We start from the raw sequence: 13744 nt of genomic DNA on the forward strand, positions 1-13744 counted from the left end.
TACTCACTTTTGTTGCCAGCGGTTTAGACATTAATGGCTGTGTGTTGAGTTATTTTGAGGGGACTTCAAATTTACACTGTTATACAAGCTGTACACTCACTACTTTACATTGTAGCAAAGTGTCATTTCCCCACTGTTATATATACTCAAGTTTTTACAAAATACTGAGATTCTGTATATTATACCGAAAAAAGAACCAGAGAACCAGTTAAAATCTTCAAGCTCAGACTCCTTTAATTTCACAATACTATTAACAGGTTGAGGTTTATGATAAACTTTTTGTTGTGGTTTTTAACTGTGATTTAAAGGGATTTAAGAGCCCACAAGTTTCTATTACAGAGATACAATAGTCAATGTTGGATTATGTATAGTATCATTTATTAACTTGCTATTTGAAAAAAGTTGTTAGCACAAAACTGTGTGAGTCTGTACAAACTCAGGAAGTGTTGATGTAATGTCATGTTTTGTCCACAGAGACCAACAGGAGAGATCAGAGTCAGAGATTCTCAGTGGTCAATCTGTCCAGAGTCATCAAACAGACCTGTCCTCTATATTCAGTGTATGTGGTCCTGTTATGTACATTTGTTTCTGTATACCTCAAGTAAAGTTAACCTGTTAATCCTTCATGCATTCTTTAATATTGTTCTGGGAATTAAATAACTTTATTTCAGTCTAATTTGAACTTTTTCACTCTGTTTCAGTTACTTGAACAGAATATCATGATGTTTGTGAAGAAAGAGGTTTAAGACAATGCTGAGTTCAGATCTCACAGAAGGATTTGAGAGTCAGAGGGAGGATGAGGAAGGTGTGGACCCTGAAGATGAGAAGCAGGAGAGCAGTGCCAAAGAGGGGGCTCTGAAGATCACACTGCATGTCCTGAGGAACATGAACCAGAAGGATCTTGCTGACACACTGGAGAAAAGTAAGAGTTGTCTGACTTTACTGTTGAATGTTCCAAATGATATTATAGTGACCTTGAGACAACGTATAACAACATCTTCTTTGTTGAAGAAAGAGATGAGAGACAGATACGTATCTTACATTTGGTGTGCATGATATATTGACTAAATGTTCGCAATAACATGTTGCGCAATATCAAAATTGAAAATGACTTTTCACTAGATTTGAGATTGAATCAATTAAAAAAATCTCAAATGATGTATGCACTTCCAAGAAATACAATAGGCACCTTTACAAAGGCTGAAACACCAGACTCTTCTAGTGAAAAGCGTTCAGATTCCCTTTGCGGAAGCAAAGTTAGTTTGCAGTCTGTGTCCATGCGATCATTTGTTTTTTAGTGTTGATTAAGTACTGTGTCTATAAAGCCAATACCAGTGACTGGCCCTGTTTGAGAGGTGACAGGTATTCCTCTACTACAGAGACTAAACCTGGGGGCATATCTTAAGAAAAACTTTAGATTACATTGAAGTGCCAGAAATCCTGGTTCACCAGTCTAATACTTGGTAGGTCTCCCATGGGAGCACCTTTATCCATGAGGGAACGTTGCACAGTCTTAATGCTGATGTTTGTTGAGGGCCCAGCATTGAATGCAGATGTTATTTGAGGCAGTGTTGCAGGTCTATCGCATGAAACAATTCTTGCTAGTTGAAGCTGGTCATGTTCTCCCAGTCTCTTTATGGCCATACTGCTGTCGTCAGTTAGATGTTTAGCCAGAATTCTTGTATTCACAGTACACCCTTTAAATGGAAGTGTGTGAAAATCCAAATTTCTCCTCTAATCCCGAAATGCTATGACCCATCTCAGCTTAAATCGTGATAACTTGCCATTCTCAGGGTGGAAACAGCTCTAGATGCTTCTACAGATGTCTTTCCATTTATATATGCACTGGCAGACACAACCAATGATGTGCATGGCTGGCGTTGCTATGTATTTTGAATGGGCTCATCTGGACCTGTTTTTCTGAAACTTCAGTGTAGATTCAACTTCATTGTCATTGAACAGTACAACAAGTACAGTACAACAAATTGTAGTATCATCTAACCAGAAGTGCAAATAGAAGAGGGTAGAAAATGTAAGTATTAAGTATAATATAAGTATTAAGTATTAAGTATAATGCATGTACAAGGGGGATGTAGAAATGTGCAATTAATACAAATTCAAGTACTAATGACAGTCCTGATCCCCAGTTTGCCGCATGTCTGGTACTCTAAATAGTTGTACAGGGTTGTCAGGTCTTCTGTACCACCAATACAACATGTCCTGTTCTGTAGACATGGTCTTTATTTATTGATGTTGTACCAGTCCAGTATGACTGTCTGTTGAAATAAACCCTTGTGTTTAAACAATCCCTTTGTAGTTTTCATATGTTATGTGTCACGGTCGTGGGATGGAAAGGACACAGGCGCAGAGTAGAGGTAGGGAAGGTAATCCATGTTTAATCAAAAAAAAGAAAGAAGGACTCCAACAAACAAAAAGGCAGCAACCAGTGACGTGGGTCTTCCTTACACAGGATACACAAAACCAAAATGAACCACGCCTTGGGGCCTACAAACTAAACTTAAATAGGGTCCCCAATTGGAGGCAATAACTAACACCTGCCTCCAATTGGGGAAACCAAAAAAAGGAGTAGAGGTGGCTAAAGGCCACCTCCTGTCCTGTCCTGGCTATGCCCCGAGCCCAGCGCAGAGATGGCTAGGGGCACAGCCAGGACGTGACATTATGAATCTATTTTGATGGGTTTTCCCATAACCTTTGAGTTTTTACATTTGTTTAAGAATATCTAAATTAATATCTATATTGCAATAATCATAATAAATATCACAGTATCACATTTTGTCAATATCGTGCAACCCTACTTACAATTCAGACATTTAAATGAACAGTCATATTCTCTGTGTTATTTATTAATTGATCATTTATAGAGACATCATTAATATAATCTGGGTTATTTATTTCAGATGAGCTTGCTGTGATTTGCCAACATGATCTCAAATCTAACCTGAAGAAGAAGTGTCAGTGCTTATTTGAGGGTATCGCTAAACAAGGGAACCCAACACTTCTCACTAAGATCTACACAGAGCTCTACATCACAGAGGGTGGAAGTGGAGGAGTCAATAATGAACATGAGGTGAGACAGATTGAGACAACAACCAGGAAACAAGCAAGACCAGAGACAGCAATCAAATGTAATGACATCTTCAAACCCATACCTGGACAAGACAAACCTATCAGAACTGTGCTGACAAAGGGTGTTGCTGGAATTGGAAAAACTGTCTCTGTGCAGAAGTTCATTCTGGACTGGGCTGAAGGAAAAGCCAATCAGGATGTCCAATTTGTATTTCCCCTCCCTTTTAGGGAGTTGAATTTAATGAAAGGGGATAAACTCAGTTTGATTCAACTCATCAATCATTTTTCAGTTGAAACCAATAAGACAAGAATCTCTAACTACAACAAATACAAAGTTGTGTTCATCTTTGATGGTCTGGATGAGTGCCGACTGCCCCTTGACTTCCAGAACAACAAGAGCTGTTGTGATGTCACAGAGTCAACCTCAGTGGATGTGCTGCTGACAAACCTCATCAAGGGAAATCTGCTTCCCTCTGCTCTCCTCTGGATAACTACCAGACCTGCAGCAGCCAATCAGATCCCTTCATGGTATGTTGACCTGGTGACAGAGGTGAGAGGGTTCAATGACCCACAGAAAGAGGAGTACTTCAGGAAGAGATTCAGTGATGAGGACCTGGCCAGCAGAATCATCTCACACATAAAGACATTAAGGAGCCTCCACATCATGTGTCACATACCAGTCTTCTGTTGGATCGTTGCTACAATCCTTGAGTACATGTTGACTACAGATGATAAAGGAGAGCTGCCCAAGACCCTAACAGACATGTACTCACACTTCCTTGTGTTTCAGTCCAAACACAGGAATGTAAAGTATGATGGGAAAAAAGAGACGGATCCACACTGGAATAAAGAGAGCATTCTGACACTGGGAAAACTGGCTTTTCAACAGCTACAGAAAGGCAATCTGATTTTCTATGAAGATGACCTGAAAGAGTGTGGCATTGATATCCATGAAGCATCAGTGTACTCAGGAGTCTGTACGCAGATCTTTAAAGAGGAATGTGGGCTGAACCAGGACAAGGTGTTCTGCTTTGTCCATCTGAGTATTCAGGAGTTTCTAGCTGCTGTCTATGTGTTTCTCTCATTCAAAAACAACAATAAAATCAGATTAGGTCAAAAACTATCAAACTCCTTAACAAGTAAGTTCAGGAAAATACCTGAAATAGATTTTCACAAGACTGCTGTGGATGAAGCCTTACAGAGTAAGACTGGACACCTGGACCTTTTCCTCCGCTTCCTTCTGGGTCTCTCACTGGAGTCAAATCAGAAGCATTTACGAGGTCTACTGACAAAGACCAGAAGCAGCTCACAGAGCCATGAAGAAACCATCAAGTACATCAAGGAGAAGATCAGGGAGAATCCCTCTTCAGAGAGGTGCATCAATCTGTTCCACTGTCTGAATGAACTGAATGACCATTCTCTAGTGGAGGAGATCCAAAGATACCTGAGTTCAGGACGTCTCTCCAGAGAAGAACTGTCACCTGCACAGTGGTCAGCTCTGGTCTTTGTGTTACTGACTTCAGAAGAGGAGATTGATGTGTTTGACCTGAAGAAATACTCCACATCTGAGAAAGGTCTTCTGGGGTTGTTGCCAGTGATCAAAACCTGCAGAACTGCTCTGTAAGTACAGTCATGCAAATTACCCCCACAAATTAACACACACACACCCACAAATGAACACACACACAATCTGCAATATATGTACTCACATGACAACACTGATATGAATGAAACCTCCTACACAGAAATATGTGTCATATATACAGGCAATGTCAGTTTTAAAAGTTTGTCCTTAAGTACAGTTGACAAGACAAAGATAAAATATATAGAGGATATTCTAATATTATTCTGAACTATTGTTCTGTTTATAACATGATGATAATCTCTCTCCAGGCTGTCAGGTTGTGGAATCACAAAGGAAGGCTGTGCTTCTCTGGTCTCAGCTCTGAAGTCAAACCCCTCACACCTGAAAGAACTGGATCTGAGCTACAATCTGCCAGAGGATTCAGGAGTGATTAAACTCTCTGCTTTGATGGAGGATCCACAATGTAGACTGGAGACTCTGAGGTGAGTAATAGTAGTTTATTTTTATATTTAATATGACATAGTGATCATTAACATTATAATAATACAACAGAGGTGTTACACTACAACAAGGGACTAAAAACAGCTACTGTTGTCAATGGGTGAACCTCCACCAGCCCTGAGCTCCCAGCAGGACAAAGTCCCCAACCACCTGGTGAAGTCCACTGTTCACTGGTACAATATAAATGTTCACTGCTCTTCTATAATAAACCAGCATGAAAATAATAACCATTTTATATTTTATTAGCTATGATTCAGTAATATTTGTGATCATCTGGCCACTTCTTTTATGGCATTAATCTTTCAGTTCATGAAAATTAAGGGATATATAACTAAGGAACATAACCAGGGAAACTACACAACTCTGTGGTCTCAAGCAGCTAGTTTCCTTTAAATTCATACCTATTAACATACTGTGTCCAAACACAACCATCAACTAATGTGATCTTCTGCATCTGAGTTATTTAGACAATATGTTTTTTGGGGAGAACATCGTCTGAATCCATCAGCTAGTTATTCTTATTTTGAACCATCGGTTCTGCCTTTCCATACAGCTGTGTGAGAGATATACCCTGTTGCTACCCTGAAGAAGACAGCTTGTCTGTATAAACGTTGGTATGATATTAAATTATTGCATCTGAGCGTAGTAGTGTGGGTTTCTTATCCTTTACAGTTTGAGAGATATAACTTTATCATAGTGAATCACTGTTACATGCATTTAAGTGATAGTGTAAAGACTGTGTTAAATCATATGTACACATTACTTTGTTACACATACAGTAATATCTGAGTCCTGATTGGTCAATAAACTTATGTATTTGAAGAGACCGATACGATGTTCCAGCCTAGTCTGCATGCTCTGGTTTTAAGTGTTAAATCATAGTGGATGTGTCCATGGAAAAAGACAATTCTGAGCCCATATTTCAACATATGGTTTCATTATTTCTCTATTTGAAATATTAATGGATGTTAGAATGTTTCACCTGTTTATTGGGTCACTGTATATTTCACTGCTGCTTGTAGGATCAGAAATATTTCAAGTAATGTGTGAGATTGTTGTGTTCAGAGTTTCCAAATGTACTGTATGTATTTTAGGTTAATAGGCAATATGATGAGTTAACTTAGTTTAATTATCTTTGCAGTCCTACATTCCAGGTTTATCAACCATTCAAACTAATCTTGATTTCAACCCTCTGATGTCCACAGATCCACCCCTCTTTGTCTATTATCATTCCTGCTACTCCTCCCCTCACACACACACACACACACAATCACACACATACACAATAACACACACAGTATATTTATTGACTGAGTACATTGATTAATTTCTATATAGTAAATTACATTCTAGTGTAATTTATTGGCAATGTTAGTTATACAAGTTCACATGACAATGATGTAATATATAAAGGATATTCTAATGTTATTCTGAACTATTGTTCTGTATGTGACATCATGATATTCTCTCTCCAGACTGTCAGGTTGTGGAATCACTGAGGAAGGCTGTGCTTCTCTGGTCTCAGCTCTGAAGTCAAACCCCTCACACCTGAAAGAACTGGATCTGAGTAACAATGACCTGAAGGATACGGGAGTATAGAATATATAGAAAGTCCCCAACCTCCTGCCCAATGGGATTTTCTAAAGGTCTGATAGATGAAGCCCCACCAGACCTCCTATCAGACATGGAGGTGAAACACCCACAACCAGCAGGGCCTCCATGAAAACACAACAACAGATTATTACATTATTATTTTCTCTCCAGTAGGGATGCTGCTATGGATTATTTTGATAATGGATTATTCAATACCTTAATACAAGATTATTTTATTAATCGATGAAGTAAAAAACATGACAAGGTGTTTTCTTTTACATTGAACCAAAACCTAAACAGCAGGTAATGTCTTGGCCCAATGTTTCCTGAGCTGAAATAAAAGATCCCAGACATTTTAATATGGGCATACAGTTTCTGTATTGCCAAATAATGTAAAATCCATAGGTTCGGGCCTAATGAATCTGTTAGTGGACTGATTTCCTTTTATGAACTGCATCACAATAACATTTTGCAAATAGTTGCATGTTTCTTTAGTATACAAGGAGCAAGGTATGGAAAAAAAAAAATGTGAGGAAAACAAAGTCATAGTGGATGTGTTCACGGACAACGACAATTCTGAGCCTGTTTTACAATGTATGGTTTCTTTATTTCTCTATTTGAAATATTCAGGGACTTTAGATGGTTTCACCTGCATATTGGGTCACTGAATAGGCTCACTGCTGCCTGTAGGATCAGAAATGTGTAAGATAGTTGTGTTCAGAGCCTCCAAACTTACTGTTTGTACATATTGTACATATTCTACATATTTATTAACTGAGAACATTGATTTGTATTCTCGTGTCATGTATTGGCAATGTCATTATTAAAGGTATGCCTTTACTTAATGCTGACATGACAAGATAGAATATATAGATCAGGGTTGGGCAATATTTTTCACTGGGGGGCCACACTGAAAATGCCAGAGAGCATCGTGCGCCAGATTACCTTTTTAACCAACATGCCTAAAAAACACATAACCTAGCTAACTCTGTTAACTTGCATTTTACATTTATGCATATTTATTTTCCATGCAACACCGTTTTCATAATTGAACTAAATTTACTTTAACAATGTTTATTATTATTATTTTCTGTTAACAACTGTTATTATGGCATGCAAAGGCCTAAAATCATATTTGCCTTAAAACTTAACCTTCAACTCAACAGAGTAAGCTACATTACATAAGGTATAGTGTTTAACAGTTATATAGGTATAATAGTTATTAGGGCAGACATAAGTCTATGAAATCACTTCTGAAGATTTTCCCTCAAAGCAAATGTTGGTATAATTGCGTCATCTAACTTCATACAGTATAGTTTTTGTACTATGTGCTTTTAACGACAGCGATTTTAGCAGTCCAGACCCAAGAAATCAACAGCGCTTGGACTTGTTGAATTGTAGCATCGGGTGACAGTTTTTGTATTTCGTTGCATGCTTGCTCTGGAAGTGCCTCTACAAATTGTACTCTTTAAAAACTGTGGCGTTAACATATCAAGCAAGTTGCTTTACCTGCGACATCTGCAAATAAATATTTTTCTGTCAATAGTTTGTTAAATACCCTGCTTTCGTTATCAACTTTTCTTAGGCTCATTTCCAGAGATCACTAGCCATCAATTGCGTATAGTACGTAGAAATGATAACTTCCGCACGTGGATTGTGGTGCTGGTCCCTACATATCATAGCAATGCAAATACCTTGTTTCAACTTAAAGGTATTTTAAAAAGACAGTATGATACTCTAGCCATCTCTATGTTGGTTGTGGTGATAGGACCTGGCAGAAGGGGTACCTTTTGGCATCTCTATGCTTTGGTTTTGTTTGTCCCCAATTAGATGAAGCTGCCCTATGTTGCCTCTAATTGGGGATCTTTCTTAAGGATCTCTGTGTGGATTATTATTTACACTACATGTATTTTAGTTATTGGTTGTGCCTGTTCTTTTGTTTGGTTGTCTGTGAGACCAAATAAAAGGAATGTTTGACTCCTGTGTTGGGATGCTGTGCAAAATGCAAATATAAACAGAATGCAATGATGTGCAAATCATTTATCCCGATATTTAATTGAAAATAGTACAAAGACATCATATCAAATGTTGAAACTGAGAAATGTTATACTGGGACAGGGGCATGTTTACCACTGTGTTGCATCACCTATTCTTTTAACAATCCTCTGTAAGTCTTTGGGAACTGAAGAGATCAACTACAGTATTTTTGAAAGTGAAGTGTTTTCCCATTTTTGCTTGATATAGGATTTAAGCTGCTCAACAGTTCAGGATGTCTTTTGTGGTGTTTTTCGTTTCATAATGCACTATGTTTTCAATGTGTGACAGGTCTGGACTGCAATGAGGCCCATTTAGTACCTGGGCTCTTTTACTATGGAGCCATGCTTTTTTAATACATGCAGAATGTGGTTTGGCATGGTTTCTCCAAAACCTGTATATACAGCTCCAGAAAAAAATCAGAGACGACTCAACCTTTTTCTTTCCTTTCCAAAAAAGTCAAAAAGCAACGTTTTGAGTGAGGAACAGAAGGGTTAAAATTAAGGGACCACTGCCAATTGAATGCTTCTGTTCCACAGTCAAAACTTTCCTTTTCAAATTTTTTGGAAAGGACAGAAAAAGGTGCAGTGGTTTCTTCATTCTTTCCGGAGCTGTATGTTATGTATGGTGTTCCTGACAAGGACGGGTCTACATTCTGAGGCCCCGGGGAACAAGTGTCTTAGGAGGCCCCTCCCACATTGCCCCCCCACCTTGTAAAAACAAACCGCTCTTAATCCTCTTACATCCTCATGTTGATTATGGAAAAAAAAATAATGATAGAGACTTTATCACGTATTATCACCTCCCACTCCCTTTTTTGCATTTTTTTTCATCACACAACTTTTGCTGCGTTTTCGATCCATAATCCACAAAAGAAAAACACTTCAAATTGCTTATTGAATTGCTGCTTTCATTATATATGCATTATATATTTATTTTTTTTGAAATATTACAATGGCCTACAATTTTCTTCCTGAATAATTTCTGCCCCATTTTTCTGGTGTTAGAAAATGTGCTAATGTACTAATCTGAAGCACTAGTATAACCAAAATGTTTTGAAAATTTAATAATATGCTTTTATATCAAGTAAATATAGTAAAATATTAAGAAATCCATTTACATTAAGCCATTTAGCGAAGGCTTTGTTTTATCCAAAATGACTTACAGTTCACGTGAGGCCAAGAACAGTCATAGCAAATAACTACTACAATGGCTCTAAACACACAAGTTCTTGATAATTAGGCTGTAAACTAAATAAGTTTAATATGTTTTAAAGCAGTGTTTCTCAAACCTCTCCTCTGGCCTCCCCAACCGTTCTATTAGATGTTTTCCAGAGCTGGCACACCTGAACCACCTAGTTAACTAATTATCAAGCCCTTGGCTGCTTGATTCAGGAGAGTCAGATCAGGGCTACATCTAATACATGGACTGGCCAGGGACCCAGGAGAGCCGGATCAGGGCTTCATCTAATACATGGACTGGCCGGGGACCCAGGAGAGACAGATCAGGGCTCCATCTAATACATGGACCGGCCAGGGACCCAGGAGAGACAGATCAGGGCTACATCTAATACATGGACCTGCCAGGGACCCAGGAGAGTCAGATCAGGGCTCCATCTAATACATGGACCGGGGAGGCCCCAGGAGAGTCAGATCAGGGCTTCATCTAATACATGGACCAGGGAGGCCCCAGGAGAGTCAGATCAGGGCTCCATCTAATACATGGACCGGCCAGGGACCCAGGAGAGCCAGATCAGGGCTACATCTAATACATGGACCGGTCCAGGGAGATCCCAGGAGTGGATTGAGAACCGGAAAGGGCCATGTCTTTAAAAACCCTATTAAATGGTTGAGGGACGTCCGAAGATTCAAACATCATCTGTCACATGATCCTGTTGCTTGGATACAAGCCTCGGCCTTCTCACTTCCAACAAACCGATTTTCTTCATTGTCATTTCAGGGGATAGTTGACTTAGGATGGACAGAGTTAGACCGACACCAGGTTAATCTTTCGTGTTGGAAGGTAAAGAATTGACTCCAGTGTATATCCTTTTTTGTAAATAGTTTTCTTTTAAATAATTTTTTTATCAAAATGTACAGCTTCAAATTTAGAAAACCTTGTGATCAAGGATGTCTGAGTCTCTGTTTGATTAAATGCCTTTTTTAAACCTTGTTGTAAAATGCTCTTGGATGACAAGTTGCTTTCACTCACTGACCTCTACTTGACACCTAATTCACCAGTTTATGTACATTCTACAACAGGCTGGTCAAATAGGTGGTGTTGGGGACATGAGTTACAGGCAGTGAGACACTTTCAATTAATGTTCAAATAATTTTGTTTCATTTCATATATGCTATGACACTTTATCCTAAATATTACTATGGATAAACAGTTTAAAATAAATGGTTATCTGGGAGGCAACCCCACCCCCCCCCATTCTGACTGAACTTTAGTCATCTTTAGTCGCTATTTCATCTTTTTTTATGTTCTTCAAAGGGTTTAAAAAGCCTTGGTTGCCCATCAGTACTTCAAAGTTCAGAGACTTTGTTAATGTAAGTAATTTGTGAAATCATGATAATCTCTGTGCAGGCTGTCAGGCTGTCTGGTCACAAAGGAAGGCTGTGCTTATCTGGTCTCAGCTCTGAAGTCAAATCCCTCACATCTGAAAGAACTGGATCTGAGCTACAATCACCCAGGAGACTTGGGAGTCAGACTGCTCTCTGCTGGACTGGAGGGTTCACACTGGAAACTGGAGAAACTCAAGTAAGTCCTGTAGATGTTTTTTCTACCAGTAATGTGGCATAAAGTTGTCATGTTGTTTTGCTTTGTGTCAAATACAGACCTGCCTACCTGTATTCATTTTGCACAGCATGAGCACAGTTTAAGAGTATAAGTACACTGAGGAGTCTCTAAAGCATTGGGAAATTCATTCAGTACTTATAGAAAAATGGGTGGGGTTAGGATCCACATGGTCGTGCCATAAAACCACATATGTTCCTTATCCTTCCTACCTCCGGTTGTGTATCTTCTCCTATCCTGTCCTAAAACCCATTGATCTGCATCTACCCCCGTCCTGCTGGAGCTTCATGTTTACCTCAACACCTCATACTTCCTTTCCCACAGCACAACCAACATTCCTTTTCTCATCTAAACAGTTGCTCAGTCCTTTAATCAGTGAGAATACATTATTAAAGAAATTTCCCTGACAATCCGCCCTATATCATAAAATGTCATGTAGTGGTCACATGCAACTTTTAACCAGTTTTATTCTTAAACATGAAACATCAACTCACTAAGCTTTAAACACAATCTTACACAACATGATTTTTTATGATATCATCATCCCAGTAGTTTGGGAACGGAAAGACATCTGAAATGTCTGACTCCTCATTTACACGCTCCTGGACCATTACCTGTGTAGTAAATTTAGAAACACATAGTTTGATTAAACAAGACAAAAATATACCACCAACAAACAATAGGGCAAAAGCGGCAAACAATAGGGCAATAACGGCTAGTCAATAACTTGTATATTGTCATCCCCCAGTGACCAATCAAAGAGGATAACCCTGAGGATGGGTCCCACCCATGAACTGTATGAAGCTCTTTTATTCCTTTATTAGTTTCTTGTACTAAAACATTTGCCTTTTGTGATGCATCTGAAATGTATGTACAACACTCAGATCCCACCACCTTACAGACACCGCCCTGAGAAGCCAAAATCAAATCTAATGCCATCCTATTCTGCAAAGCAACTGAGCGGGTTTCACTCAGCTCCGTGCCTATTGCTGCAATTGTGTCAGTTGTCAAATTCATGTGTTTCTCCAACACTTTGGACAGATCCGTTATCTCTTCCTGTGAGGTGTATGTGCCATATCCTGGGATCAGTACACTGAATATACGTTGAGTTCTAGTAAGTGTTCGCTTATGGCGAGGTTGGGACTAATGTAAAACTCACATTTCCCTGTGATCTGCTCGCCTAATCAAAGGGACCAAGTACGCCATATAGCATACTCCACCTGTGTCTCTAGGAATGCAACTGTATGCATTCCCACCACAGACTATATAGACCTGCTCCGGCAAAGCTCCTAGAGCCGTGAAGTTGGCTTGAGTCGTGGCAGGACAATCACTTTGTCCTAAACTCTGTGTGGCTCCTGAAGCATCTGTAAAACCGAGCGAGACATTATGCAATTCATAAACAGGTATTGGTGACCAAGTCTGGGCACAATCACGCAAACTGAGCTTCTCAGGTGTCGCGGGAGTAGAACAGTCATGCAAATTGATGGTCATTGAATCTATGTTCATGTATGTTTCCCATGGGATATAGTTAACCACTGCATCAATACGAATAGAGAAACCTGAGGGTAAGGGATTACAGGTCCTACCTGTTCTGATTCTATCCTCCTTAGTGCGACAGTCTGTCTGCACCAGGGTCATTTGTATCCTTATAATTAAGCCACCTTTTCCTATTTGCTCGGTGTAGGTTAACTTAAATAATTTGGATATATTTACCCCCATAGGACGACAGTGATTGTTAAATTCACCATATAGACCAAATCCATGTTAGCCCCACTCTGCCGGTCAGGAATGGCTGACAGGGTATAACAGTCCTCATCTGGTGGTGTCATTTGTGCTGCCACATCCGTCCAACCATATGCCTGCCAGTCTGCAACTGAAAATGGGTTAGGCGTTAACATAGGAGAACGTGAAGATGTTGGTATGTGTTGACAAATCCAACAATTAGTCATGTTGTTGTGCTTTGCATAGTCAACCATTATCCTAAGGGCTATGTTGTCTGGCTCTAACAGTGCTCTCCTTACTCTATTTGGTTCAGGACATCGTGGTGCAGGAGTAGGAACTACAGTAGTACGTGCAACTGTTAAGGGACATATCATAGCGGGTCTACCTTTAGGGAAGTCAGGTGATCTGCAAGAGGTGTCATCC

The 13744-nt window shown here is 39.3% G+C and overlaps 1 protein-coding gene across 1 annotated transcript; it reads left to right on the top strand.

Moving 5' to 3' along the window:
* The first annotated feature begins 740 nt into the window (after nt 1–740).
* On the top strand, nt 741–4711 carry LOC117595285 (NLR family CARD domain-containing protein 3-like). The gene is made up of 2 exons (XM_034295500.1): nt 741–922; nt 2919–4711. Exons 1-2 carry the CDS (start codon nt 751–753, stop codon nt 4709–4711), a joined length of 1965 nt encoding a protein of 654 aa, XP_034151391.1. The 5' UTR covers nt 741–750.
* Nucleotides 4712–13744: the final 9033 nt, after the last annotated feature.

This window comes from Esox lucius, chromosome 11 (genome assembly GCF_011004845.1).
Source record: "Esox lucius isolate fEsoLuc1 chromosome 11, fEsoLuc1.pri, whole genome shotgun sequence".
In the NCBI taxonomy this organism is placed as follows: domain Eukaryota; kingdom Metazoa; phylum Chordata; class Actinopteri; order Esociformes; family Esocidae; genus Esox; species Esox lucius.